This window comes from Pogona vitticeps, chromosome 3, assembly GCF_051106095.1.
Source record: "Pogona vitticeps strain Pit_001003342236 chromosome 3, PviZW2.1, whole genome shotgun sequence".
Taxonomy (NCBI): Eukaryota; Metazoa; Chordata; class Lepidosauria; order Squamata; family Agamidae; genus Pogona; species Pogona vitticeps.
Genome location: NC_135785.1, coordinates 103,238,728 through 103,265,126, shown reverse-complemented (window position 1 = coordinate 103,265,126; position 26,399 = coordinate 103,238,728). Strand labels below are relative to the sequence as shown.

Below are 26,399 nucleotides of genomic sequence, written 5' to 3'. Positions count from 1 at the left end.
GTTCTTAAAGCAAATGATCAAGGGCTCAGCTACACCACAATTTATCCTGCTGTTTCAGATGCAATTATCAAGGTCAATTTCAAGTTATTTTTCATTGAGTATCTGACATACAACTTACTGCGAGTATTTCAACTCCTTTTGCGTGGACATCCATTGCTTTTAGGTAGGCTGGTAGGAACTAGTGTTTTTTTTGTTTTTTGTTTTTTTGTAGTGATTCCCACTCACATGGCTTTGTTTTAGTTTTTTGGTATGTGTAGTCACCTATGTCAGTCCAAATGGGTTGTGGCGGGTATGTTCTGAGTAATGTTGACAGTGATACATTTAGTGGATCCACTCAGAAAACATCCCCCAAAAGGCACCTCTTGCCTTTTCTCTTTGATCCCCATTGCATAACATCTTTGTTTTACATTTATAATAATAATAATAATAATAATAATAATAATAATAATAATAATAATAATAATAATAATAATAATAATAATAATAATAATAATAATAATAATAATAATAATAATAATAATACAGTAATTTAAAGGAAATAACAGGGGAATATGCAAGTGTTCTCTTCTCCTTGATTTGTTACATGTACAGCAACCTTCTCGACCTATGAACTTAATCCGTTCCGGAAGGCGTTTGTAGGTTGAAACGTTTGTAGGTCGAAGCACCATTTCCCATAGGAATTCACTGAAAACCAATTAATTTGTTCCCGCCAATGAAGCGGAAGGCACCGAGGCTTTAAGAAGGGGGGAAACCTCCAACAACAAACAGTAAAATGACCTCCCTTGTTGCGGCTTTAAGAAGGGGGAAAACATCCAACAACAAACAGTAAACTCAGCTCCCTTGCTGAGGCATTAAGGGAAAAAAGCCACCAACAAAGCAGCACAGAAACATATCCGCCCCAGCCAAAACCCACCCAGAAGTTTTTTTAAAAGGAGAAAACAGCAGCTTACCTCCCTGCAGACTCACACACACAGGCTCACTCGGAAAGCAGGAGCTCTCTCAACTGCAACACACCCTATAATGACTGAGAAACCTACAGCACAAAGAAACAGCCTCGAGGCCACCTATAGTTAGAAAGTTGAATCGCCCGCCTTTTTTCCCTGCCTGTTTCTGTTCTTATGTCGAAGCTGCGTGCAAAAGTCGAAGCAATATTTTTCTGTCAGAGCGGTTCGTAAGTTGAAACGTTCGCAAGTAGGGACATTTGTAAGTTGAGGTTTGACTGTATGTTTTATTCTACTCAACTTAGAAAAGCTTTTCACACCCATGGACACAACTTCTTCTCCCTGTCTCTCCCCCCACCCCACTTTCTGTCAAGCTGTTACAGGGGGGGAAAATCCTGACATGTCTGGAAAAGCTACTGCCATCCCCCCTAAAATTCCAAATCCCTGTTTAAAGACAAATGAGTGATTATGTGTATATACACAAGGCATTTTCATGCTTGCCCTGAATATATAATATTTCCAGGAAGCACCATCGTCCTCATCATAAACCATTCTATTCCTGTCAGGCAGACTAGTTTTTCAGTTGTAGTTCTGCTTGGCTTGCCAAGTCCCCTCTGCTCTTTGCAGACTTCACGATTGTTCCTTCTTGTGTGTAGATGATACCATTTTGGCTACATTAAGAACCAGTATTTGGAGAGCTCAGATTGCTGAATGTGGTGGAAACAGGGGAAGGGAGACAGTCATAACAACATGTGGGAGCAAAGACTGGGAAGGGATCTTCAAATCTTCCTTTTCAGTCAGGAAGCTTCCCACGGTGAATGAATGGGCAAATACCAGCAGGTGAGGATATATGTGAGCAGTGGCTGGCAAGTGGGGGAAAGTGGTGCACAGGCCTTTACAGGTATGTTCCTCCACTTTCCTTTTCCAGCCTCTCCATTCCATCACAATTATTACCCTACCCCACCCCTCAGTCAGTGTTCCGTAGCCAATGATTACTGTTGACTGAGCTGTTTTGGAATATGTTCCCCTTCCCTTTTAGGGCTGCTTTTTCCAAAATTTTTAGGGATCTGGATTTGCTGATACTTCCTCTCTGGTGCCTGACTGTTGCCATTGTGGCAACAGTTTTAAGGCAGTTTTAACAATTAGGATACAGGATTAATTCAGTTTTCAAAGACATAGCTTTATAAGTCTCTTGCAGCAAAAACAGCAAGCAGTCCTATAGCACTTTAAAGATTAACAAATTTTATAGCTTTCCTTTGAAACTTTTTAAGTTTTATTGGGGATACAGGAGTATTTTATGTAAGGCAAGTCTCTTTTTAAAATCTCTTTTATTTCTAAACCCTGAACAATCAAGTCGGTGGTTAATAGGTGATAATGGTAAGCATGCCGAAAATATTTTGATGATAAGTCAAGTCATCGCTGTCTCCAGGATGACCTGTGTTTGATCTAGTATTCTTGGAACAATCAGGATCATGAGCTCAAGGAATCTCTCTTATCTGAGGTACTTCCAAAGCTATTTTCCAGGTATTTCACAATATATGATGGAGCTGCTTCAAAAGGTTCTTGGATCTTATCGGGAACAGGTTGTTCAAAAGAGTCATTTTCATATTTGTTGTAATAAGTTGGTAAACGCATATTAAAGTTAAGCAGAGAAAAGTCTCAGTGAGTCATCAAAGGTACAAGATGTATGTTTGATGGCTTATAAATGACCTGGGACAAATATTGTAATTGATTATATTCAATATGAACAAAAATCAGAGTTCAGTTTTTATATTCCAGTTTTTATGTTAGAAGAATGCAGTGATATACTACAGTAGTTTCTGCCATATATACAGCTCCACCCCACCCCAATGCAGAAACTTTCTCTTTCTCTCTCCCTCTCCCTCTCCCCACACCTGGACATCATGCTAGAAGAGTATTGCAAATTAAATGTTTAGCATTGAAAATCACAGCAAAAAAACCTGATGAGGCTTAACACACTATTCAAAGGCTTAAACAATAGTTCCTGTTGCATGTGCAGCCACAGGAAACTCAGCTGTGCTTCTCTTACAATTAATTGCTTCCGCTGTGTATAAAATTGAAAGTATTGGGTACTCTGGTGCGGAAAAAGGATATCCTCATACACTGCTCCTATTTCCTTGCCAAAAGCTATTAGGGAACCTTTCACCATTAATTCATTTTTAATAAATGATCCTGTGATGACAAAAGAGAGAGAAACAGAAGGCCAACTATTATCAGGAAAACTGTGCACTTGCATTCTGATTTACATTTTGATGATGATCACAAAATGTAGCTCTGGTTAATTTTTTTTTTATTTAAGAACATATTTGTCATTTCTCAAGAATTGTCCTAAACAGCATAAATATGGAGTTCTGATAACCTTCAGCTGCTCCAACAACTACCAAGCTGCTTTGCTTTGCATGAACTTTGGTCTTTACAGTAATCAGATTTTGGTATCCTCAGTGCAGATGGCATGAAAGCAGGCTTTTGTGCAGTATCTGTAAACCTTTACGGAATCATTGAGCTGGAAAGGATCGTAAAGGTTATCTAGCTCAGTTGCTTGCTAAGCAAGAAAGCTACTACCGTAGAATTTTCAATAAGTGGCCGTCTAGCCTATATTTAAAACCTAACAAACCTTCAGTGTTCTGTATGAATTAACGTAATCTTCTATATTTGGAGATCTCTCTCTCTCTCTCTCACTCTCCATTAAATTTGTGTATGTTTAATAAGTGTAATCAATTTGGCCGCTGCTATCCAAGCTTCCCAATAATGCTGAATTATTTATTTTTTGCAAGGATTCCAGGAAGGGAGAGTAAGATGCAAGAGAAAAAGGGAAGGCAAGTGGTTTGTTTATTGATAGACAGTGCAGAGCTTATGGTGCTTGTGTATCTGTGTTCAAGTGATTTGATTAGGCATCTTTCAGTCTCGAGAGACTATGGTAATGTACTCTGAATAGAGGACTTGGAACAGCATCTAGTGTGACTGAGGAGGCAAATTTGAGAGTGACAATCTCTTCCACATTGAAGACAAATACAATTTGTCCCCTGTCCAGCTCCCTGATTTTGGTGCTTTTGTGACTTTCTCTTTGCCTCTGCCTGCCGGATAAGGGTTTCTTCAAAATGGGAGAGGCCATGATGCTTCCGGCTTGAACGCTCAGATATCAGGGTTTCCCATCTGTTGAGGTCCATTCCTAAGGCCTTCAGATCCTGCTTGCAGATGTCCTTGTATTGCAGCTGTGGTATCCCTCTGGGGCCATTTCCCTGCACTATTTCTCCATATAGGTTCATATATGGTTTTGCTGGTTTCAGGACTGCCTCTTTGCATGTTTCAAGTACCAGTCATAGAAAGAGAGGCATGCAGTTTAGAGCAGCCCACTTCAACTTGCAGTTTCCAGTATTGGTTAAAAATGTGTTACTAGTTCATTTAGCCGAGGCTGGTGGTGCAAATGTAATTCTGAAAGCAGAAAGAAGGAATATGCTCCAATGAGAGTGGCCAAAGCATAATAAATCACACGAGAGTTGGCCCACTGAATCATTAGTTTAACTGTGACTTACTTTAGTATAGTAAGTTACAGTTAAGAGTTGGCCCTTTTGAATCAATAGAACTCATTAAGGAATTGACTCACCAAATTCCCATTGACTTAATGGGGCAACTCTAGTGTGATTTATTATGCAAAGCAACAGGATTTTGGCCAATGCGTATTCCTGAGCTCTTAGATTCTTAACCAGTTAACAGAGACAGATTTTGTTTAAATAGTGCAGTTTAATGTCAGTCCCAAATATCTGACATTGACATAATTGTTTGTATTTTTGTTGTTGTACACAGTACATCCCATTTTAGATGCCCCTGTGTTGGCACAGCAAGTTGTAACACGTAAAGCAGTGGTCCCCAGCCTTGGGCCTCCAGATGTTTTGGGACTACAACTCCCAGAAGCCTTCACCACCACCTCTGCTGGCCAGGATATCTGGGTGTTGAAGTCTAAGAACATCTGGAGGACCAAGGTTGGGGTCCACTGATGTATATCTGTTTATATTTGGCTTTAAAACCTAAGAAGGGGTTCAGGCCTACTTACTACTTCAATCAGAGCAGGGTCAGCAAATTGACTGAGCTGGGGTGTGTGAGCTCAGCTCAAATTTAGAGGACAGCATGGTCTCTTTGTGCTAGTCACTAGGTAGCTCTGGATATGAAGCTACGGGGGTAGCCATAATCACCAGGTAGGCTAAGAAAGAATCCCACCTGAAACCCTGGAGAGTTGCAGTTAGTCAGAATTGATTGTACAAGGCTAGGTGACCCAATAAACTGACTCACTATAAGACAGTTCCATATGTTCCTGGGTAGTCTTTTGAGTCTTCTCTTGTTCTGCTTGTCTTAACATCTGATCATTTCAATAAATAAAATTACTCTTTTCAGAGAGAAATGGGAAGCAACTGAGCATTCTGGCACAGGCAGATAGTGCATTTGCACCAAAGATGCAGGGGAAGCAAGAGTCAGAATCTGTTACGTATACGCCTCCTGTGTACAAATGCCCATAAGAAAATGGCTGGATCAAACCTAAGGGGTCTAAAATGGTATGTTCCCAGTAACAACCAAGCAGATAACTTTGGAAGCTCACAAACAGGATGGTGATAATCCTCTCCTAGTACCTACTCCAGACATCTCCCATTCAGAGGTATTTGTTGTGTTATGTGCTATCTAGTTGTTTGCGACTTAAGGTGATCTAATTGTGTTTTTCATGTACATGAGACATTCATGGGTTGTTTACCATTGCAATAGAGACATAAGCTGCAGTCCTATGCATAATTACTGAGAACACACTACAGTAGTACTGTGTTTCCCAGAAAATAAGACAGGGTCTTATATTAATTTTTGCTCCAAAATTGCATTAGGGGTTATTTTCAGGGAACATTTTATTTCTTTCATGTACAACAATCTACATTTATTCAAATACAGTCATGTCATCTGCTTCTGGTTGCTGCACAATGGTGAAGGGTGGGGTTTCACTTAACTGGGGCATATTTTGGGGGTAGGGCTTATATTACGAGCATCCTGAAAAATCATCCTAGGGCTTATTTTCAGGTTAGATCTTATTTTTTGGGAAACGGGGGTACTTGTTTTTGGAAAAAAAATGTACTACAAATCATTATGTTTCAGTTGACTGGCAGCTGCCAGTTCTGCATAGAACTTTGAAAAGGAACTCATTCAGTAAACCTAATAGGAACCTAAGATGAATATATACCCATGCACTCCAATTTAAACTCAGGGATGTTCCATATCATAGGAGAGGCCCAGATTCAAGGCTCCAGTAGAAGTGGAGATCCTGACTGCAAACTGGTTCTTGCAGCAGGCCAGTAAATTACCAGTTCATGTTCATGAGGTTAAGATATAGAAGATGGCACTTGTTTGAGATTAACATATCCAACTGTCAAAGCATACTTGAGAAGTCTGCTTACATTCCTCACATACGTCAGAAAGAATTTGCACAGGTTTTCTGTTTTGGTAATATTTTATTTGTGTTGGCACAGTTAATCCATGCAGGTATATTCACTCACATCTCACAAAGCCACACATTACACTGAGCATCTGAAATGATCAAATCCAAACCCTATGAAAAAGTAAGGTCACTTGTGTTGTCTTATCAGTACTTCTATAAATTTTTAAAAGCAAGATGCCTAGTGTGGTTGTTGCACAGAACATTATCACTCCGTTTCAAATGTTAATAACATTATTTTTAAGCAAAACATTCGCATCTACTGCTAGCACTAGGTTTCCCTAATTAACACTGGTCCAGTAGATGGTGCTAACTTCTATTTGGTGCTGTAACACAGATAAGGTCAAATAAAACAAGAACTTTGAATTAAAAGTTTCATCCAAGTCACTGACCTTTGAAGGACCAAACTTAAGCCATTTTCTTTGCCTGTATAGTATTTGTTTTGCAAACATGTTTTTATATGGAATAATAAAATTGTATTCAGCAATTTTTTTTTCAGAATTACTATGATTTATGCAAAATGTATTGTCTTTGAAACAAAAGGAAAGACAAAGCTGGTGCAGCCCGAATTATTAAAATAAAAGGGAAGTTCTACCACAGAAATCAGTAGGCTATGGATTGCATCCAGAAAGTTTTATATATTTTCAGGTTTCATCATTAAAGAAAGCAATAGGTCTAATGTTTAGTTACACATGAGCAATCTAATTATGAAACCTTCTCAAATGATGTAACATAAATTTTATCATTTGGTCATTCACAGGTACAGTATTTGACTTCCAAAAAGAAAAAGGCAAAAGTCACCAGTGTTTCCGGTGAAATACAATAGTAACAAGATCACTTTAACATTAACACTAGTTAAAAATAGCACACACTGAACCTGCCAAGCATATTTTCTCCCTGCAGCAATTTTATTATGATTTCATGAAAGCCCAGTTCTGTATTATTTATGCATCTCATTCTTCTCAGAAAGAGTGGTCTTGGCAAGACAGATGAGAGAGATTTTACTCAAATACAAGTCCTGTTCGAGTGCTCAGAATCAAGGTTGCTGTCCTAGCCTGATCCCCCTGCCATGTATTTCTATACACATGAAGGGCAGACTTTATGACTCCAGACTTTATAGGAAAGCAGTCTCCATCATACATCCCTTCTATTAGTGGGTTTTTTTCCAAGTGATCCAGAATACAAACAAAAAAACCAACCAACAAACAAAAAACAAAAACAAAACAACGTTCTGAATCACATGGGGACCTTTGTCGTTTCTTAAGAATATATGTGAGAAGAATGAGAGAAAAGTGGCTGCTTTGCTGGTACAGTTGCCCTCCTTGTCTGTGTTCTTTCTGAATTCTAAACATTCAGATAGGGTTGCTATTATCACTTTGATTCTAGATATATTTGACCAAAAAGAGTCCCTGAAGATTTCATTTCGGAGGAGCTTGTTTGTAATGATAGCCCACTCATGCACACTGTTGACTTGCATGAGCAGTGTGACTTGTGAAGTATCTTGATTCCTTCTTCCCAATGGGTTTCTTATCATAGAAGAGGACTGAAAATCTCCCGTTAAGAGCCCTTTTTTCTCTCCACTGTATTATTCATCTAAATATAGCACTCCCACAAAGTTATTCAGAAGGGAAGCTGTCTGTAGCAAACCCTTTCACACACTAAAAATTACCGTATAAACACAGAGAAGCTTCTGGCAGGGATGTATAAAGTAGTATAGTTAAAGAATGGATTCTGCTCTTTAGGAAACGACCCAAGTCATGTGAATAAATGTTTGTACATTTGACAGTTTTACGGACCATGGAGATGGTAAAGAAGTGTCCCCCATGATTCTTGCCCTTTTGATTTTGGAAGTGTTACTGGAACATCATGCCCCCCCCCGCATATGCAAAAAGCAGCAACAAAGCCAATCCTGGAAACATCAGAATGCCCCACCTCCCAAAAGACAACTCAATGAGTAATGACAGTGCTCTCACAGTGCAGTCGATCCTTGACCTAGTGTAAGGTTTTATTGTCCTTCTGTTGTGAAGCAATCGAGAGCTGGCTGGCATTTGATTAGTGGAAAGTGCCAGACAGAGAGGGCCTGAAGTGGAATAAAGCACTTAGTTAAGGGTGTCATTTGTGTGTTGTTGCGTTCCAATATAGGAAGCTACACTGTCATCGTTTAACAGTAATTTTCACCAAGATACTAACTGCAAAGAGGAAACCATTGTCTTTTTTTTAAAAAAAGTTTCACTAAAATGCTAAAGATTCTTTTTAAAAATAAGCAATCAAACAGTTCTGCAGTCCTTGCTAAAACGACAAGATCAATAAGTAAAGTGCAGTACTTGTTTATATACTAGAAGTCAAATGTGTTTAACTAACCAAAATATGGATTGAATGCAAGCAGAAAATTCTTGTGCATTACAAACATTGAAGTTTCATTATGTCCTCCCAGTTCTAGAAACAAACAAATAAAACGCAAAACAAAACAGGGCTACAACCTGCCTAAGTTCAGCACTTTTCAGCCTGGGTAATTTCAACCAGAAAATAAAGCACATGCTTAACACTCTTCTCCTGCAATCAAATGGGACCTTAAAAAGTGCTTCCTGTATTACATTTCTTAAAATAAGGCCTAGTGTTCTGAGAGAAAGACAACACTCTATGAAGCAGGGTTTCTTGCCACGATATCACTAATTAGAAAATGCACCTATATTAAGGAGTACTGCTCAAATGAAAAACCTCCCTAAAACAAAATAGGTTGATATTAATGGGTGGGAAGGTAACGGCGTTCCATGTCTAGTAGTGCTGGCCACGTGACCACGGAAACTGTCTTTGGGCCAAACGCTGGCTCTATGGCTTGGAAATGGGGATGAGCACCATGGCCTAGAGTCGGACACGACTGGACTAAATGTCAAGGGGAACCTTTATCTTTTACTAAAACCAAATTATGGATTTTCTTTTTTAATGAATGCCAAATATGTATATATTGCAGTAAGTATAAATAGCTCCAGTGCTGCAGCTACTTATTGGAGAAGATAACATTTGGATTTCATTGGAGTAAACAGCTTGAACTTTATGGCCATTTTTTTCCAGTGACATGAGGGGTGGGAACCCTTCCATGCCTATGTCACAGTTTAGGATGATCATCTGAGTAGACATGAATCCCTGCTTATTTATATACAACTATTATCTGACACTACCTGCTTAAAATATTCCAAATCATAAGATATAACTGACAGAATAAAGATGTATTGCCAGCTGCAACAGTACAAAAGTTTGCGTATGTATGTGCTGAAATATTAAATATATTTGTTCAAAATCTGAAAAAGGGATGTAACCTTAATACTATTCTGAGTTATTTCTGTATAGCTGGAAACACAATTACACTTCAGAGATGTCATACTGAAAGAATCTAATCTAATCACAGTTAGAACAGGACATGTGTTTCATTGAGGACTGCCCTGTAAATAGTTATCAATTGTAGGAGAAACAAAGTACAAATTCCCAAAGACATCGAAATACAATTGGAATCCCCTTTCGCTTCTTTTCCCTTTTTTGGATAGATCTCATACTAGACATTTCGTCTACTGCCTCTTGTCTTACAAGTTAACCACTAACCCACAAAACAAAGGGAGGAACAAGAAGGAAAGTTACTCTGCTAAAGAAAGAAACACCACATAGATCATTTCTAGCCCTTGATCTTTCTTTTATAACAGCAAACTGTGGAAATCAAGCTCCCTTCTTATACTCTGAACAAGGTAATTTGCTATAAATATTTAAACTTCTATCCTCTCTACCGTTTCTCCTTTTGCAACTGGAATTAATATCACCCAACATCTTTTTTCCCCTCTTCCCTTCTACCAATCACCATCACAAACAAGTCCTTTCTCCTCCCCTATGGTTATATTGCACAGAGTGACAAGGTTTAGGTGGACATCACAGCCACTTAGAAGGTAAAGACTGTGGCTATTTCTCCATGACCACCACCCAAATGCCACCCTTTTGGCTGGAAGAGGCATCCAATGAGCCTCACAATGCAATATTCACACAAACACATGACATGCGCATGGCACAGCATCACATGGAAATGGCTCCCAGGCAGCTTTGGGCACATGCAAAATAATGCTGTGCTCCTACTTTCCAATACTAGGATCAACTCATACTCATAGCAGTGTCTTAGTGTTTTCCTAGGATAGTCTTGTTGCTCTGATAATGCAAGCATAAAGGATCATGTGTGGGGAACCAATGATATAATTCATTTTACCATTAATACATATCATTGGGAGAGGGGCCACAATAGTCACATAAGGAAAAAACCCATACCATTGGTTCCTCTCCCACTTTTACAGATGAGCAGGGTGATGAAGAACAGCATATACCCCATGGAAGCAGTTCTCATGTCACTATGGAAAAAATTGAATGGGCTCAGTTTTGTCTGGATTCAAGCCTCTCTTGAATAAACCACTGGGGGTGCTTTTAGTTAATTGCATCTTACCTATCAAAGCCATTACAAAGTCTATGTAATGTCTATACAACTCAGAATAAGATTCATGACATAAAAATCTGTTTTGTGAGGGACATTTTAGTGACCTGTAGCTAAGAACAATTCTTAAAAGTTATGCTACACTTATTATTTTGGCACATCAACATTGTATCATAATACTAAGAATGATTTTCTGTTTATTTTTATATCACTGTTGAGCAGCCTAAAGGCTGCCTTGGTGAACATATTAAACATATAAGATGTTAAAAAAATAATTTTAGGATACGGTTTTATAAATTGTTTTTAGCTTTGTTCTTTTTGCTCAAAAATTTTCAACAATGTTTGAACGTGAATTCATTTGTTTGGTATTAAATACACTAGACCAAGAGCTGCACATATAAAAGCAACTGAAATCAATTTTAGCAGTGTTCATAATTCATTATCTCCCCTGCCCCTCCCCACCATGAGAGTTATCCATGTTTCAATCCTTGAATCAGCCGCCATTCTTGTCACTTTGTTGTTAGCTTCTGGCTCTTCCTTTAGACATTAATAGCATGTGCATGCTTCTTGCATAGTGGCTTATCCTTCTTTGAATAAAATGGCTGACCTTCCAAATTCACGTGGCACACCTGAAAATCAAAACAATCACATACTGAAAAAGTCTGATTCACTAGGTGACATTAAGCAGAGATATAAAAAATATTTTTCAAGCAAAGATGGCCTGTATTTCCATCAATGTATACTATAAAGGGGGTTGGGGGGTGGAATAAGTCAACAGGACGTCAACAGAAAGCAATGTAATCTAGATCTCATGAAGAAGAAGAAAATGGATTTTCAGTGATTATACAGTGGTACCTCAATTTACTAACATAATCTGTATTGGAACGGCATTTGTACGTTAAAAAGTTTGTAAGTCAAGGCAAACTTTTCCAAAAACCATTTAATCCGTACCTGCTGTTTTTCGTTCTTATGTCGAGGCGCCATTCTTAAGTCGAAGCATTAGTTCCCATAGGAACTTATGCAAAGCCAGTTAATCCGTACTCTACCACTGGGGGAGAATTTTTTAAAATTTTTTCTTCTTTTGACCTAAGATGAACTTAGGTTTTAAAAAAGGGCAGGAAAGGGTTTTTTTTTTCATTCACAAGTTGAGGCTCTGTTTGCAAGTTGAAGCAACATTGTGAGAACGGAGCCATTCGTAACTCGAAACGTTCGCTAGTGGAGACATCTGTAAGTTGAGGTACCACTGTACACTGATATGTCAGGAAGTTTCCAGTCAATCTTTTAGACTGCAGAGAATACAATAGCAAAGAGTCTTTTACTTATGGCCACTGGTAACACTGCAAATCCCATCTTCTGTATGTTTGGCTCCACCTACTAAGCTCTACCTATCATTAGCTATGCCCTCTACTTTCCTTATGAGTCTATGGCTCTTGCTAGAAAAAATGTTTCTCTTTCTTTGAGATAAGGCTGATGGTTACCTTTGCAATGCAGTTACAGACCTCTACGGTAAAGCGAAATGTACGGTTAGGTTTAAGATCTCAACCTCTTAATCCTAACCATGCAACCATTGTATAGCAGAGGTCTGCAACTGTTGGTATCTACTCCCAAAAAGCATCCATGTAGTGCCAATCTAGAAGCATACAAATCAAAACAAGGCGATATCAGGAGATCTCCTTGTAGCTCACACTTTTCGTATCTCTCTCTCTCTTGGCTGCAGGAAATATGGGGAGGACCAGAGGCTATCTTTCTTGCACCCATATATTCCCAAAGTGGCTCTCAAGCAAAACTCACTGTCATCAAGAGCTATATTAAGGATATATTTGTTCTGTGCTGAATGCATGGAAGTATCAACAGCATGGAGCAAAGGGGGGTGCTTGAAATATATCCTTGGGGTTTCAGGTACTCAAGGTAAAAACCGCATTGGCTCATTCCTCGTTTCTTCCATTTGCATTGAGTTTTCTATGTGGAGAATACTCAAATATTCAATGACTTACCTTCCACTAGTCTGCCAGCATCAAGTGAAAACATTTTTGTGTTAACAATAACAACAACCATCATCTTAGAATTGCAGAGCTAGAAGGGACTTATGGATTATCTAGTCCAGCCCTGTCAAAGAGGTATACAGGGAATTGAACTCCCAACCTCTAGCTACATAGTCAAATGCTTAAACCACTAAGCTATCTAACAGTCTAAGAAACAACACATAAAAATAATCTAGAACCCTTTATTTTGTCATGGCAGCCCTCAATGTGCAGGGGCAGAATCCAGATATGGTTCAAATGGGTTTTAATTTGTGTTATTTGTATTTCAAACTAGTTTCAGTTCGTGATAACTGGGTTTAATTATATTTTATTGTACCTTTAGTATTTATTATATTGTTAGATTTCTATTGCATATTGTAAACTGCCCAAAGAGTGACAACGCTAATAGGGTGGTACAGAAACAGAAATAACTAAATATGGGATCTCTCTCTCTTCCATGGTCCAAATGCTAGAGTGCAAGTCAAATATCAAGCTTAAGAAGTCCTAATCTGTTTTCATTAATTAAAAAAAACCTACAGCGCAAATGAAGCAGGTATCATGCCAAGTATGTCCAAGGGCTTCGATGAACTTATCTCCTGCTTCAACAGGGAAATCACATCCGTGGCATTTGGTGCTGAATAAGGCAACGTAGTCTAGAAGCAGAAGAAACAAATAAAAACTAAATTTAGAAGATAAGCAGTATTAACTTTCCTTCCAAACAGAGACCTATTGGGTAAGAAGGCATGGGCTTATTTTTGTTTCAGATTCCTTCTCTGCCCCGTGAGCTTTCCTGGAATGGCTTTTACAACACACCAATTGCCCTTTCACTTTTACGAACCATGTCTTTGACTGTGGAGGTAACTGAAATACTGGTTAAAGTGAAATCAGAGAGAAATAGTTTCTGAGAAATAGTTTGCTTTGCCACAAGGGTTACTGGCTAAGTTTGGACTAGCTGGTCTCTCAGCTTAACCAAGCTCACAGGGTTGTAATAGACATAAAGCAGGAGTGAATGGAAGAAGTATTTATGCTGTACAGAGTAAGGCTTAAATACTTAAAGTAAAGCTCACCAGAGCAAAGCAACATTAACACCATGAATGCATTGATTCAGGTTGTGTTTTAAATCTGAGTAGCCAAAGTATGGTCCTCCAGAGGTTGATGGACTGAAACTCCCAACATTCCTCACCATTCACTATGGGGTGGCCCAAGCTGCTGCATGAGGCAGAAGCCACTAACACTGTGGTGCAGCTGTAAACTGCCCCCCCCACCAAAACCCACCAACTCAGCAAAGGAAGGAAAGGAAAGGAAGGAAGATATAATATTTTCTTAGATACATCTTCCATGGGGCCTGGCTCTGAAGACCCTCTGCACAAAGGTATTTGAAACAAAGAATTACTTCTATTTATTTATTTATTTATTTATTTATTTATTTATTTATTTAGTTAGTTATTTATTTATTTATTTATTTATTTATTTATTTTATATCCCACCTATCTGGTCAGGTCATGACCACTCTAGGCGGCTAATAATCATTAAAAAGTACAATTTAAAAAAAATATAGACAATTTAAATAGTAAAAGCCTTACACAAAGCAAAAGAGACAATAGAAGTGCTCAACATTTCCTCTTCTCTTCTTGAGGAAAGGTTTGACCCACCATGTCCTATTTATCACTGCCATCAAAGGTGCTGGTATATCCTTCTCCTTTTTGTATGTAGATCATGGCTGCTGTGGTGTCCCTATCATCACCAATAGAGCAGGGTGTATGAACCACCAGCACTGTTGCTGCTACTGCTGCTTCTTCCTTTCTTTATGTAGAGGACTCTCAAAAGCCTCTGAGCCCAGAATTCATGAAGTAGCCTGCTTTGGAAAGCAGTGGCACACAGATTAGTGCCAGCGTTCCAGAGCAGCCGGAGTCCTGTTGGAGCTGACAAGGAAGTAGCAAATTTGCCATCCTGGTGGCTTGAGACCCCTACCTCATTCCTCGTTCAGATTAACAGTAGGGTTGACTGGATCAGCTAGAGAAGATGGGAGCTGCAGTTCAAGGATAGCTTGAGGACTGCTCTTGGCCTACCCTTGTTTTAAAAGCTGCCCTATTTTTTCCCTTCCAAATAGGTCCCTCGCCACCTTCCTAGGCGAATTGAGGAAGCTTTACTCTAAAATGTGGAATTTAATCTAAAATTGTGGAAGCTTTAATCCTTTCTTACTACCTACTATGTCTTGAGGCCAGTGAATCATCAAGGAACAGAGAGAGGAATAAAAACAAAATTTATTTTGTCTCCAAGTTAGCTGACAAGAGCAAAGTTAGTGAATGTGAAGGGAATCCCTTTAATATTTTCTAAAGGTGGACACATTAAAAGGGGCGAGTGGGTAGAGAGAATGGAGCTCAAAATCAGCAGACGCATTATCTTGCACAGTTAAATCTTGTTTTTGTCTGGGAGGTGCCGTTTTTATCGAGAACAACAAGACCATCGTCACAGAGTAACACTGTCAGATGGATTTCAGTCGCACTGCTGTGCGTGCAATACCTTTCTCACAGTAGGGCTCTCCGTCCTCCATGTGGAAAAGACTGTTCCCAAATGGTTTCCTGCAGGCAGCGCAGACAAAGCAAGTGGTGTGCCAAGTCTGCCTCAGGGCATGCATCACTTCCTGAAAGGCAAAGCAGAGCAGATGGATTTTGCACCAGCTGAAACACACTCCCAGAGAGAGAGAGAGAGAGAGAGAGAGAGAGAGAGAGAGAGAGACATAGGGCCAGCCAAGCAGCCAAGAGTGGCGGGAGGCAGCACAACTATGTGGGGCCTGAAGGGGGAGGGGGGAAGCCTGGAGCTTTGGAAGAGAAAGGGTGTCTTTAAGGTCTGAACCATCAAGTGCTTCCTCCCATCAAACACACAACTGAAACCTAAGATCAGGGAAAACCAGCCAGTAGGGATGGGTAGAATATATATATGTATTTACTGGAACTCAGAAGTGGAAGGAACCAGCTGGTGGGGATGCAATTAAGCATGAAGCTTTGCCAATGTAATGCATATCCTGCTGCTCCCATTTTAACACAAATGCAGCGACTGAGCTTTAAGTTGTAGCCGCTTCCTTGGGACCCACCGTGGGCTAGAATTGGCTTCCAGATCAAGTCTTCCAGATCAAGTCTTCCAGATCAAGTCTTGCCCATTCTGGTGCCCTGTATTTGACAATAAATGCCAAAATCCCCCTCCCAGCATAGCTATGCTGCCTGGAGAATCCTGGGAGTTGCAGCCCAATACATCCAAAGAACATCAGCTTCAGGAAGGCCTAGCACTACTGTGAAACTGGCATTTACAGTCTTCAAGCTTTATGCTCAGCCACCACAAGGTTTAGGCATCATCTTAGGTCTATTTTTAAAAGAAATCAATACAAAGATTTATTGGTATACTCGAAGGCTTTCACGGCCGGGATCTGATGGTGAACTCATGGACTGAGTTCCTACTCCAGTCCTCTGAAGATGCCGGCCACAGAGACTGGTGAAACATCAGTAAGAACAACTTTCAGAACACGGCCAAAGAACCCGAAAAACCCACAATAACCATTTACTGTTATCTTTGTTCATCTGTGAGAAAGCCCCAAATCTATTAGACATCTGAATGTGGAATTACTGTAAGCCATCTGTTGCAGAGAGCATTTATGCGTTTAAGATCAGACAACAGAGAGCATCCTTCTGAAAGAGTCTCAGTTCAAAGTTCAGGGGAGAACGAGGAAAAGAGATTTCAATAATGAGGCATAGGTTTTAGCCAGGTTTAGAGTTTTATTCTGGGAAACACTGAAATGACACTTGGAAAGAAGTGTATTTCAAAGTGTATTTTATTGTAACAATTCCATTGCTCTGTTCATCTCAAATATTTACAGGCTGTCCTCTAACCATGTTCTCAGGGCACTTTAGAGTTAAAATGTAATTAACTGGATTAACAATAAAGTGTACTAAAGCAACGTTAAAACTGTTGGCAAAGAAAATGAAGGTGAGGTGGAAAAGAATGGAAGGGCCTTCCAGCACCCTTTTGTCTGTTACCAAAGGGACACAAAAAGGGAGGTGTGGTCGTAAACTCCCTTCAGAGATAAGTGCCCCAGCAATCAGATTTGCAAATTTAAAATCATATATGACAAAACATAAGGAAAGCATGATAAACATGGTCTTTATTTTGCCTCTCAGTGGTCCAAACAGTACTTCATAATGTCTACAACAATTATAACAGCCCACACAAATAATCACATTTCTTAACTGAAGGAATTTGTGCATGCACAGCACCTAGGATTAGTTAACACTACTCAGTATACAACATCACATGACTGCCAGAGAAAAAACTGCTCCAAAGTGGCCAGAAATAAAGGAACAAACAATTACACATGAATATCATGAATTGCCAAATTATATGTGACTTCATCTCCAATTTTTTTTTTAAAAAAAGAATACTCATCTGTTTTTTTAAAAAAGTACAACTAACCAAAGTTTGGAAATAATGAGCAACCGGTTATTTTGATGGGGGGCAGGGGAACTTGTATGTGTATAATGAAGCTACATTTTGAAAGTAGCAAGATAAGTATGAATAACATTAATTTATTGGTAGAATAAGTATTGTTGTCTCTTTCAAAAGTGACATTTTAAGGGAATTATGGGGTATTTTAAGAAGCTTTGTGATGGGAATTTTTCAGATGTTGTGCCATTTTTGTCAATCCTAAATTTTCTTAAATAAATGGGGGGGGGGCAACAGAAAGTATCAAAAAAGGAACAATGATCAGTGTTACAATAACGTAACAAATTACTTTGTCAACATTTTTCAGATAATTAACAGCTTGATAGTTCCATCCCTATGTCAACAAACCGAGTGGAAAGAAAAATGGAGGAGTGAATGTATTTGGAGAACTTAATGCATTAACTGCAGGTCTGGCAACAACTAATTACATTTCAGGCAACTGTTCAAAGGCTTCGATGGTGTGATGGGAAATGCTTCCTCTTTCCAGATTTTAGATTACACAGATATTATGTAATTTAATGTGACATCCTGTCCTTTGCACTATTGCTGGCAGCCCAACATAATTTATGTTAGTAACATGTCTCATTAGTGACTCATTGTCAGCTAGTTTAATTAACTTAAATGACTGTATGCAAAACAACCTATTAAATAAGCTCAGATTAGGTGATGGAGCACACAGAGGAATGAAATTCAGGGTGCAACCAGGGACATGTCACTTATTGGTTGACATAAAAATCCGTATGGTGGAGCCCAGGAGTCCATGAACCTGTCGTAACATGTCATCGGTTCCACATATAAAGCCAGACCCAATCTGGACCTGGTGTTCTAGTTTGCCTGGGTGGGATGTGATTTGAAGGTGACACTGTCATGGTATCACTCCCTGCTGACATTTAACTTGTCTGTAGTCACCATATTTTTCTGTGTATAATACACTCCCATGTATAAGACACCCCCCCCCCTTTTTAACCCAGAATTTGTTTCTTCGCAAGAAAGTGGAGAGGGAGGGCGGGGATCAAAGTGCTTTGATTCTTGCTTTCCCCCTCCACTTTCTTGCAAAGAAAGTGGAGGGGAAAGCAGGAATTGCTTTGATAAATCACTTTGATGATTCCTGCTTTCCCCCACCACTTTTTGCAAAGAAAGTGGAGGGGAAAGCACCTTCCTTGCAAAAAAGCACTTTCTTGTGGGGAAAGTGGAGGCAGAAAGCTCTTTCTTGCAAGGAAAATGGAGGGAGAAAGCACTTATGAGGAAAGTGGAGGGGGAAAGCAGGGATCAAAGCTCTTTGATCCCTCCCCCTCCTTACTTCCATGTATAGTAAAGGTAAAGGTTCCCCTTGACAATTTTTGTCCAGTCGTGTTCGACTCTAGGGGGCGGTGCTCATCCCCGTTTCCAAGCCATAGAGCCAGCATTTTGTCTGAAGACAATCTTCCGTGGTCACATGGCCAGTGCGACTTAGACACGGAACGCTGTTACCTTCCCACCGAGGTGGTCCCTATTAATCTACTCGCATTTCCATGCTTTCAAACTGCTAGGTTGGCGGGAGCTGGGACAAGTGACGGGCGCTCACTCCGTCACATGGATTCGATCTTATAACTGCTTGGTCTTCTGACCCTGCAGCACAGGCTTCTGCGGTTTAGCCCACAGCGCCACCACGTCCATGTATAAGAGGACTCTAAATTTTTAATCTAAATGTTTTAGAGAAAAGTATAATCTTATACATCGAAAAATTCGGTATCTCCTCCTGTGGGGAGAACTGACCAGTGAAAATGGTTGGCCCTCAGAGGCTTCTTGAACCCAATAGGTTTTGGAAGGCCTTGGGAATATTTCTGACTGATCTGGTTGGCAATCTTGTCAAAGTCCAGGTCAGTAGATGGTATATCAATTTTATTTATTTATTTATTTATTTATTGTATTTATATCCCGCCTATCTAGTCATGTGGCTTGAGCCATTGACACAATTGCTCCCAAACACCCTTTCTGCTTCAGAGTTTGACCTTCTCCTGTTTTGTGGAGGAGGTTCAAGCTATGTAGTTAACGAGATGGTTAGACAGTAGGTGGAGGAAAGAGCCGTTGGAGCATAATCTGGTTGCAGTTAAGATCCTGACCAAGAAATATGCCAAGATCACTAGTGAGACTGAAAACCAGCAAGTGGAGCTTTTCTGGGTGGCTTGTAATCTCAACATTCCTGGTCAGCAACAGCCTCATCCTGGTGATTTCACCAGTGTTGACAATGTTTTTAAAAATCTAAAATTGAGACCATCCAACGTGATCTGGACTCCACAGACAGTTTGGTTGCGATTCCTCTGCCCATCTGGTTCAGTTTCAACCTGTAACATCAGAGGAGGTGTCCAGGGTACTGGTACACTGCAGACCTGCCACTTCTGTGCTCAACCCTTACCCATCATGGCTTTTAAAAGCAGCCAATGGGGTTACCATGGATTGAGCTGTTGACATCATAAATGCTTCACTGAGGGTTATTTTCCCCATTTGAGGAAAACTTTCATACAGCCTATCCTGAAATGGGCAATTTAAGGCCTGTTGCCAATATTCCCCTTTTATGGGCAAGGTAGTCGAGTGAATGATGGCGGAGGAGAAGAATTGTCTTGATCCATTCCAGTCCCGGTTCAGGCTGTGTTATGGTACTGAGGCAGCACTGGTCATGCTGCACGATGATCTTTTAAGGGAGGCAAATGTGGGAGAAATAAACCTGTTGGTACTCCTGGATCTCCCAGCAGCTTTTGATACCACCAACCATGGTATCCTCCTGGATAGACTTTCAGGTATGGGGGTCAGGAAGGCAGGGTGCTCAGCTGGCTCTGATCCTTCTTTAATGGCCAAATCCGGAGATTGCAGCTTGGAGAGGGATTGTCAGGCCCTTGGGCCCTCAACTGTGGGGGGGGGGTGCCCCGAGGTTGTCAATCTCCCCAGCGCTATTTAACATCTATGTTAAGCCACTGAAAGAAGTAATCTGGAGATGTGGAGTGCATTACCATCAATATGTTGAGGACACACAACTGCATCTCTCCTTTACATTTTTCTGCAGTTGGTGTCATTCAGGTGCTCAAGCAGTACCTGGCCTCAATTCTGTAATGGAACGAGGCCAACAGACTGAACCAGAACCTGAATAAGAGGGATAATTCTTCTTCTTGGCCCCCTTCTGACAGGTTAGCAAACTGTTTCTCTAAGTGGGTTTGCTCCTGGATCTGGCTCACCCATGGGACTCCCAGATTGCAGCCATGACCAAGTCAGCCTTCAACCAACTGTGGCTGATTGCCCAGCTCCACTCCTACTTGGACAAAGGGGCCCTGAAGAAGTTGGTGCATGTGCTGGTGATCTCAAAGATAGACTACTACAATGCCCTCTACATGGGGGTTTTCCTTGATACTGACCTGGAAACGAGAGCAGATGTAGAATGCAGCTGCCAGGCTGGTATTGAGTGTGAATAAATCTGATCATATTTCATCAGTCCTGGCTCAGCCACCCTGGTTACCTATGATGTTCCAGGCCAGATTCAGGGTTTTGGTTCTTACCTACAAAGCCCTTCATATTTTGGAGACCTTGTTACTTGTTGGAGTGCCTTTCCTTAAGCACATCAAACTCGGCCACTCAGTCTTTGCAGGCCATGCTCTCATGGGTAGCCACACTAAGGGAGGCCAGAAGGACATTCACCAGAAATTGAGCCTTCTCGGTTGTGGCACCATCCTTTGGAATGGGCTCCTGATTAAGCTGCACCTGGTCCCCTACTGCCCAACCTTTAAGAAGCTGCTCAAGAAAAGACTTTTTATAGAACCTGCTGGGTTACATAGTCCCGGCGGGCTAAGTTTGTTCCACCTTCTGCCTCCCTGACTGCCTGCTGGGTTACGTAGTTCTGGAGGGCTCAGCGGTTTGATCTGCAGGGACACAGTCTATGTTGCTGCTATGTGCAACCTGTGTGGGCGTCCCCCCCACCTCACCAGGCATCAATTCCAGCCTCCTTGGGCCAAATCCTGTATCCCTCTCCAGCTGCCTTGGGCTTGCCAGCTGCTGATTCTGTGCCAAGATTCTGTACTGAGTGGGATTTGGAGCTGGAAAATATCTGGAGGCCTATAGATATTTAACCCCTCACATAGCTCTAGATCAGTCATTTTCAATCTTTTTTTCTTTTCTTTTTTCTGGCCATGGCTATTAACACAAGATGAAAGAAATATAGGCCAAATCAGGATTGTATGAGTCACATAATGGTGGTGTGTGAAGAATTGTTTCCAGTCAGTGGCCCCCTTCAAATGTGCTATGGTTCCCTAGTAGGCCATATGGGTCCCATTGAGAATGGCTGCCCTAGATTGTAGGCTTAAGTCTGTCAGAAAACATGCCTCTTAAAGGCATTTTGCTGTGTTTGCTGGTGGACTTACCCCCATGATCTTGGTATGACATCTGGCACAGGTTGGGGCAAAGAACTGTTCATAGCAGCGCTCACAGTACACAGCGTTCTGTTCTTCAACAAAGCATACATCAGCCAGGGATGTCTTACAGTAGGCACAGTTGAATTCCTCTGGATGCCAAGAACGACCCATGGCTACCAGGAAAGGTCCCCTATAAAATTGAACCATCAATTTAATTGCAGGGCAGCAATGTCCAAAAGGTTGGAAACACTCAAGAGAGAATGATGTCACAAATTTGCATTCACTGTGTGCCACTTGAACCTTTGTGGCTTCTTTTCCTAATGTATCCTGGAAAGTTTAGTCTGACAACTATAAAGTTTGAGAATTATTTTCCAGAGTAATCATGTTATTCATGTTAGTGTGATAAGCCACATTTAGAGTAAGCCATTTGGATCAATGGAACTTGCGGAAGAGTTCCCACGAATATCCATTGATTCAATGGCCCTACTATATTAAAATTCACTGTGCTAAGCAACAGGGGTTGTCCTTTCTGTTTCTTTACATTCATCCTTTTGGAAAGAGGAATCTGTAGACCATAAAGAAATACATAGAAGACGCAGGAGACAAATGGGACCAGAGAAATCGGACACCGTGGGACCACAGCTTAGAAAAGCCACCTTTTGGGCAAGAGATCCCAGGAACCACTAGCCAGAATGGTGGCCATGTTAAACAGAGGATTTGGGAAGTTGTAGCCCAAAATGTAATGTCCCCCAGCTTTGACTAGAATATGATTATCCTACTTCATACACTTCCACTGATCTCATAGCAATTGTCTTTATGACCCAGATTACATTTTTCTTCAATATACTCCAGTTCTGAAAACTAAGTAAGAATAAGGGAGAGCAACACAGCATCCTGCAGAAATACTGGACTACAGCTCTCATAATCACTAACAATGTCCAAGCTGGCTGGGGAATAGTGTGAGTTGTAATCCAATACATCTGGAGGATACTATGTTGGAGAAGGTTGGGGTAGAAGGCGAGAAGTTCCTACTGAGTTATCATGATATGTATGCTCTTATTTCCCCACTCTCCAAAAGGAGTAATAATAATAATATGTACACGGTTCTCCAGCAATGATTCTCTTTCTCTTCTTTTCTCCTCTTCTGACTTTACTCCGATAACATCCTTCTAATTTCCTAAAATATCTAGAGTCAAAGAGGCAGGGATTCTGTTGGCAAAAACAGCCAACAGAATCTCTGACGCAAAGCAGCACTGTTAAGACTGAAAACAAAGCCAAATATGGAACTCCTTGGTACATTAAAAAATAAATCTGGAAATGTTGTATTTACTAGGACAATTGTGGAGGGGGCGGGGAAACCCTTGTAGGACAGTTCCAAGACCTGAATAAATCTTACTGAACAATTCCTCAACTTGTAATCTTCTGAAAACACTTTCCACATCTGTTCACTTCCCCAGGAATCTCTGTTCTCTGGCCATGAAATGATAGTAAGAACATGAGGAGAGCCAGACCAATGCTCCATCTAGTCCACCAATCTGTTCCCTTACAGATTGGGCCAAACTCTTGGCTCTAGGAGAGCCAAATGCAGTATCACCATAGTTTGGAATTACACCTTGAAAATGACACATTTCCAAAATTCCAAAAAGGTTTGAAATCCTGCAACCAGTATGGGCCTAGGACACGTTGGTTGTGGACTAGAACAATTGTACTCCTTAAAAAGTAGTCCAGGAGAAGATGAGGATTACAACACTATCCTTCTACTTTACAGGACACTTTGGGGCACATCCAACTTGACAATTTATTGGCACTGGGCACTGCTCAAGCAGGTAGGTCTTAATCACTGTCTCAGATGGGCCAAAAAAAATGGCTAGCACTCTCTATAGGATGACAATTGCAGGTGAAGATTGGTCAGAAAATCCAGCTGTCCCCTAAGGCAGTGGGTCCATCATTATCAAACTTTTCACTGATGAATTCTGGCTGAGTTTGCAAAGGATCCCAGAGGGCCATCTAAAACCTTTCAGTCTTATTATTTTGCCATGAAATACTTTCTCTTTCTCCCCCTGCCTCAGGAGGACCCCACAGAGCTTTACCTGATTATGCTGTTACAGTGTCCGCACAGTGGAGTTCGGCTGCTGGCTGGGAAGCGCTCAGCCCTTTGAATGGTTCCCCGGGCAACAGCAGGAGCTTGGGATGAGGCAGAAATCGATGGAGGTGTGTAAGCTGGAGCAGAGGCAGGTGGTGGTGGGACTGGAGCTCCCCGAGGCAGGATATGCTTAGTGACTGTAGTGGTAGTTTTCCCAGGAGCAAATTTCTGGGAGAATGAGTCATCTGTTACCCAGGGAGGACGGCTTGAAGGCTCTGCTTGGGCTGGAGTGTAAGTATGCATAGACATAGGTGCTGAAGCTGGTGCTGGTGCTGGAGCCGGTGCCGGAGCTGTTGCAAGAAAATGAAACCAGCTTTCATTTCACCACTGTTATTAATTTATTTAACTTATATGCCGCCCACACTACCCAAAGGTCTCTGGGCAGCTTACAATTAAAATGCAGTTTTAAAATACAATTAAAATATATACTCTAAAATTGCCATCAGGACCCACAGTTGATATTATTTCAATTAAAAGCCTTCTGGAACAGGAAGGTTTTGACCTGGCGCCGAAATGTCATCGGCATCAGCGCCAGACAAATCTCAATTCAGATGGTATTTCATGGTCTGGGGGCAGCTGCCGAAAAGGCCCTTTGTCTACAAGCCATCCCTCTTACCTCCTTAAGGGAGGGCTCTTTCAAAAGGGCCCCCTGGCTAAATCTTATGTGCCCGGTAGGTTCATATGGAAGGAGGTGGTTCTTCAGGTATCCAGTGCCCAAGCCATTTAGGGTTTTATATGTCAAAACAAGCACTTGGTAGCCAATATAATTTAAACAGAATCGACTTGACGTGTCCCCTAGCAGCTCCACAACTCACCAGCTGCACAGCTCGAATCTGGACCAGTTGCAGTCACTGGGCTGTCTTCAAAGGCAGCCCCACGTAGAGCACATTGCAATAACCTATACAAGATGTTACCAGTGCATGTGTAACTGTCATGAGACTCTGCTCATCCAGGTAGGGCCATAGCTGGTATAATTTCCACAGCTGAAGAAAGGTGCCTCTGGCCACCGAGTCCACCTGGGCTTCCAGTGTTAGACTAGAAAGACGCTGAGATGTCCACGAGTATCAACAGGGTCACACTCCACCTGTCTCTCTCCCAGCAAAGGTCATTGTACAGGGTGAACAAGGCAGTCTCTGTACCAAAACCCAGTCTGAAACCTGATTGAAATGGATCCAGAAAATGGATTCACAAACCGCTCCAACACCTTGCCCAAATAAGGGAGGTTTGCCACTGACCAGTAGTTAAAGACCAGCCTTGGGTCCAGGTTAGGCTTTTTCAGGAGCGGTCGAATTACTACCTCTTTCAAGATGGCAGGGACCACTCCCTCTCTCAAAGAGGCATTTTCAGCCTCCTGTACCCAAGCGTAACCCCCCCCTGGCAGATCTTCCAATTAGCCAAGATGGGCAAGGATCAAGTGGAGTGGTGGTAAAACGGACAGATCCAAGCACCCTGTGCACATCCTCAGGTCTCAACAATTGAAACTCATCCATTAATATTTGACCTAAGCATGGCTCCCTGGACACATCCTCCGATTTTGCAGTAATGGTGGAGTCTAACCGACTGCGAATCTGAGCAATTTTCCCCTCAAAATGAATGGCAAACTCATCACAGTGAGCTGATGAACAGTCTGGGACCTCCACCGGATTTCCCGATTGAAGAAGATCCCGGACCACCCAAAACAGCTCTGCTGGACGACATTCTGAGGAAAAAATACGGCTGGAGAAATATTGCCATTTTGCCAGCAGTATTGCCACGAAATAGGCCCAATAATGGGCTCTAAGTCGTGTTTGATTGGACTCCCAGTGGTATTTCCTCCACCTGTGTTCCAGGCATCTCTCCTCTCACTTCATCACCCACAGTTCAGAAGGATACCAAGGAGCTGTCTGGGCTCTGCATGCAGGGAGAGGGCACTTAGGCGCAATTGTGTCAACCGCCTGGGTCATCTCCCTATTCCATAGGGTAACCTGAGCTTCGACAGAAGTACTGACCATATCAGACGGATAATCCCCCAGAGCATTCAGGAAACCATCCGGATCCATTAGTCTCCAAGGGCGGATCATCTTAATAGATCCCCCACCCCTGCAGAAGGGAGACAAAGCTAATAGACTAAACTTGACCAGGAAGTGGTCTGACCATGACAATAGGGTCACAACCAGACTCTCCACATCCAGACCACCATCACCATCTTCCAGTCCCGTTGAGAAAACCAGGTCCAAGGTATGGCCCTTCTCATGTGTCAGGCCAATGACACATTGAGACAGCCCCATGGTTGTCATGGCGGCCATGAAGTCCTGAGTCGTCCCAGTCAAGGCACCCTAGGAATGGATGTTGAGGTCCCCCAGCACCAACAGCCTGGGAGTCCTCAAGACCAGGTCCGAGACTACCTCCGTCAGTTCAGGCAGGCAGACTGTTGGTACACAGCAGGGTGGGCAGTACACCAACAGAATCCTCAATCTGTCTCATAGGTCCAACAC

At 41.5% G+C, this 26,399-nt stretch overlaps 1 protein-coding gene across 49 annotated transcripts in view; it reads right to left on the bottom strand.

Moving 5' to 3' along the window:
• Window positions 1-6,425: 6,425 nt before the first annotated feature.
• The window catches only part of LDB3 (LIM domain binding 3), a 202,713-nt gene continuing 182,739 nt past the window's right edge, over window positions 6,426-26,399 (bottom strand). For all 49 annotated transcript variants that reach the window (XM_078390983.1, XM_078390990.1, XM_078390976.1 and 46 more), the window contains 5 exons: window positions 23,873-24,215; window positions 21,792-21,972; window positions 15,436-15,556; window positions 13,450-13,565; window positions 6,426-11,520 (listed from right to left, as the gene is read on the bottom strand). In XM_078390983.1, coding sequence (XP_078247109.1) covers window positions 11,431-11,520; window positions 13,450-13,565; window positions 15,436-15,556; window positions 21,792-21,972; window positions 23,873-24,215 — 851 coding nt within the window. In that variant the 3' untranslated portion in view covers window positions 6,426-11,430. The remainder of the gene's footprint in view (window positions 11,521-13,449; window positions 13,566-15,435; window positions 15,557-21,791; window positions 21,973-23,872; window positions 24,216-26,399) is intronic.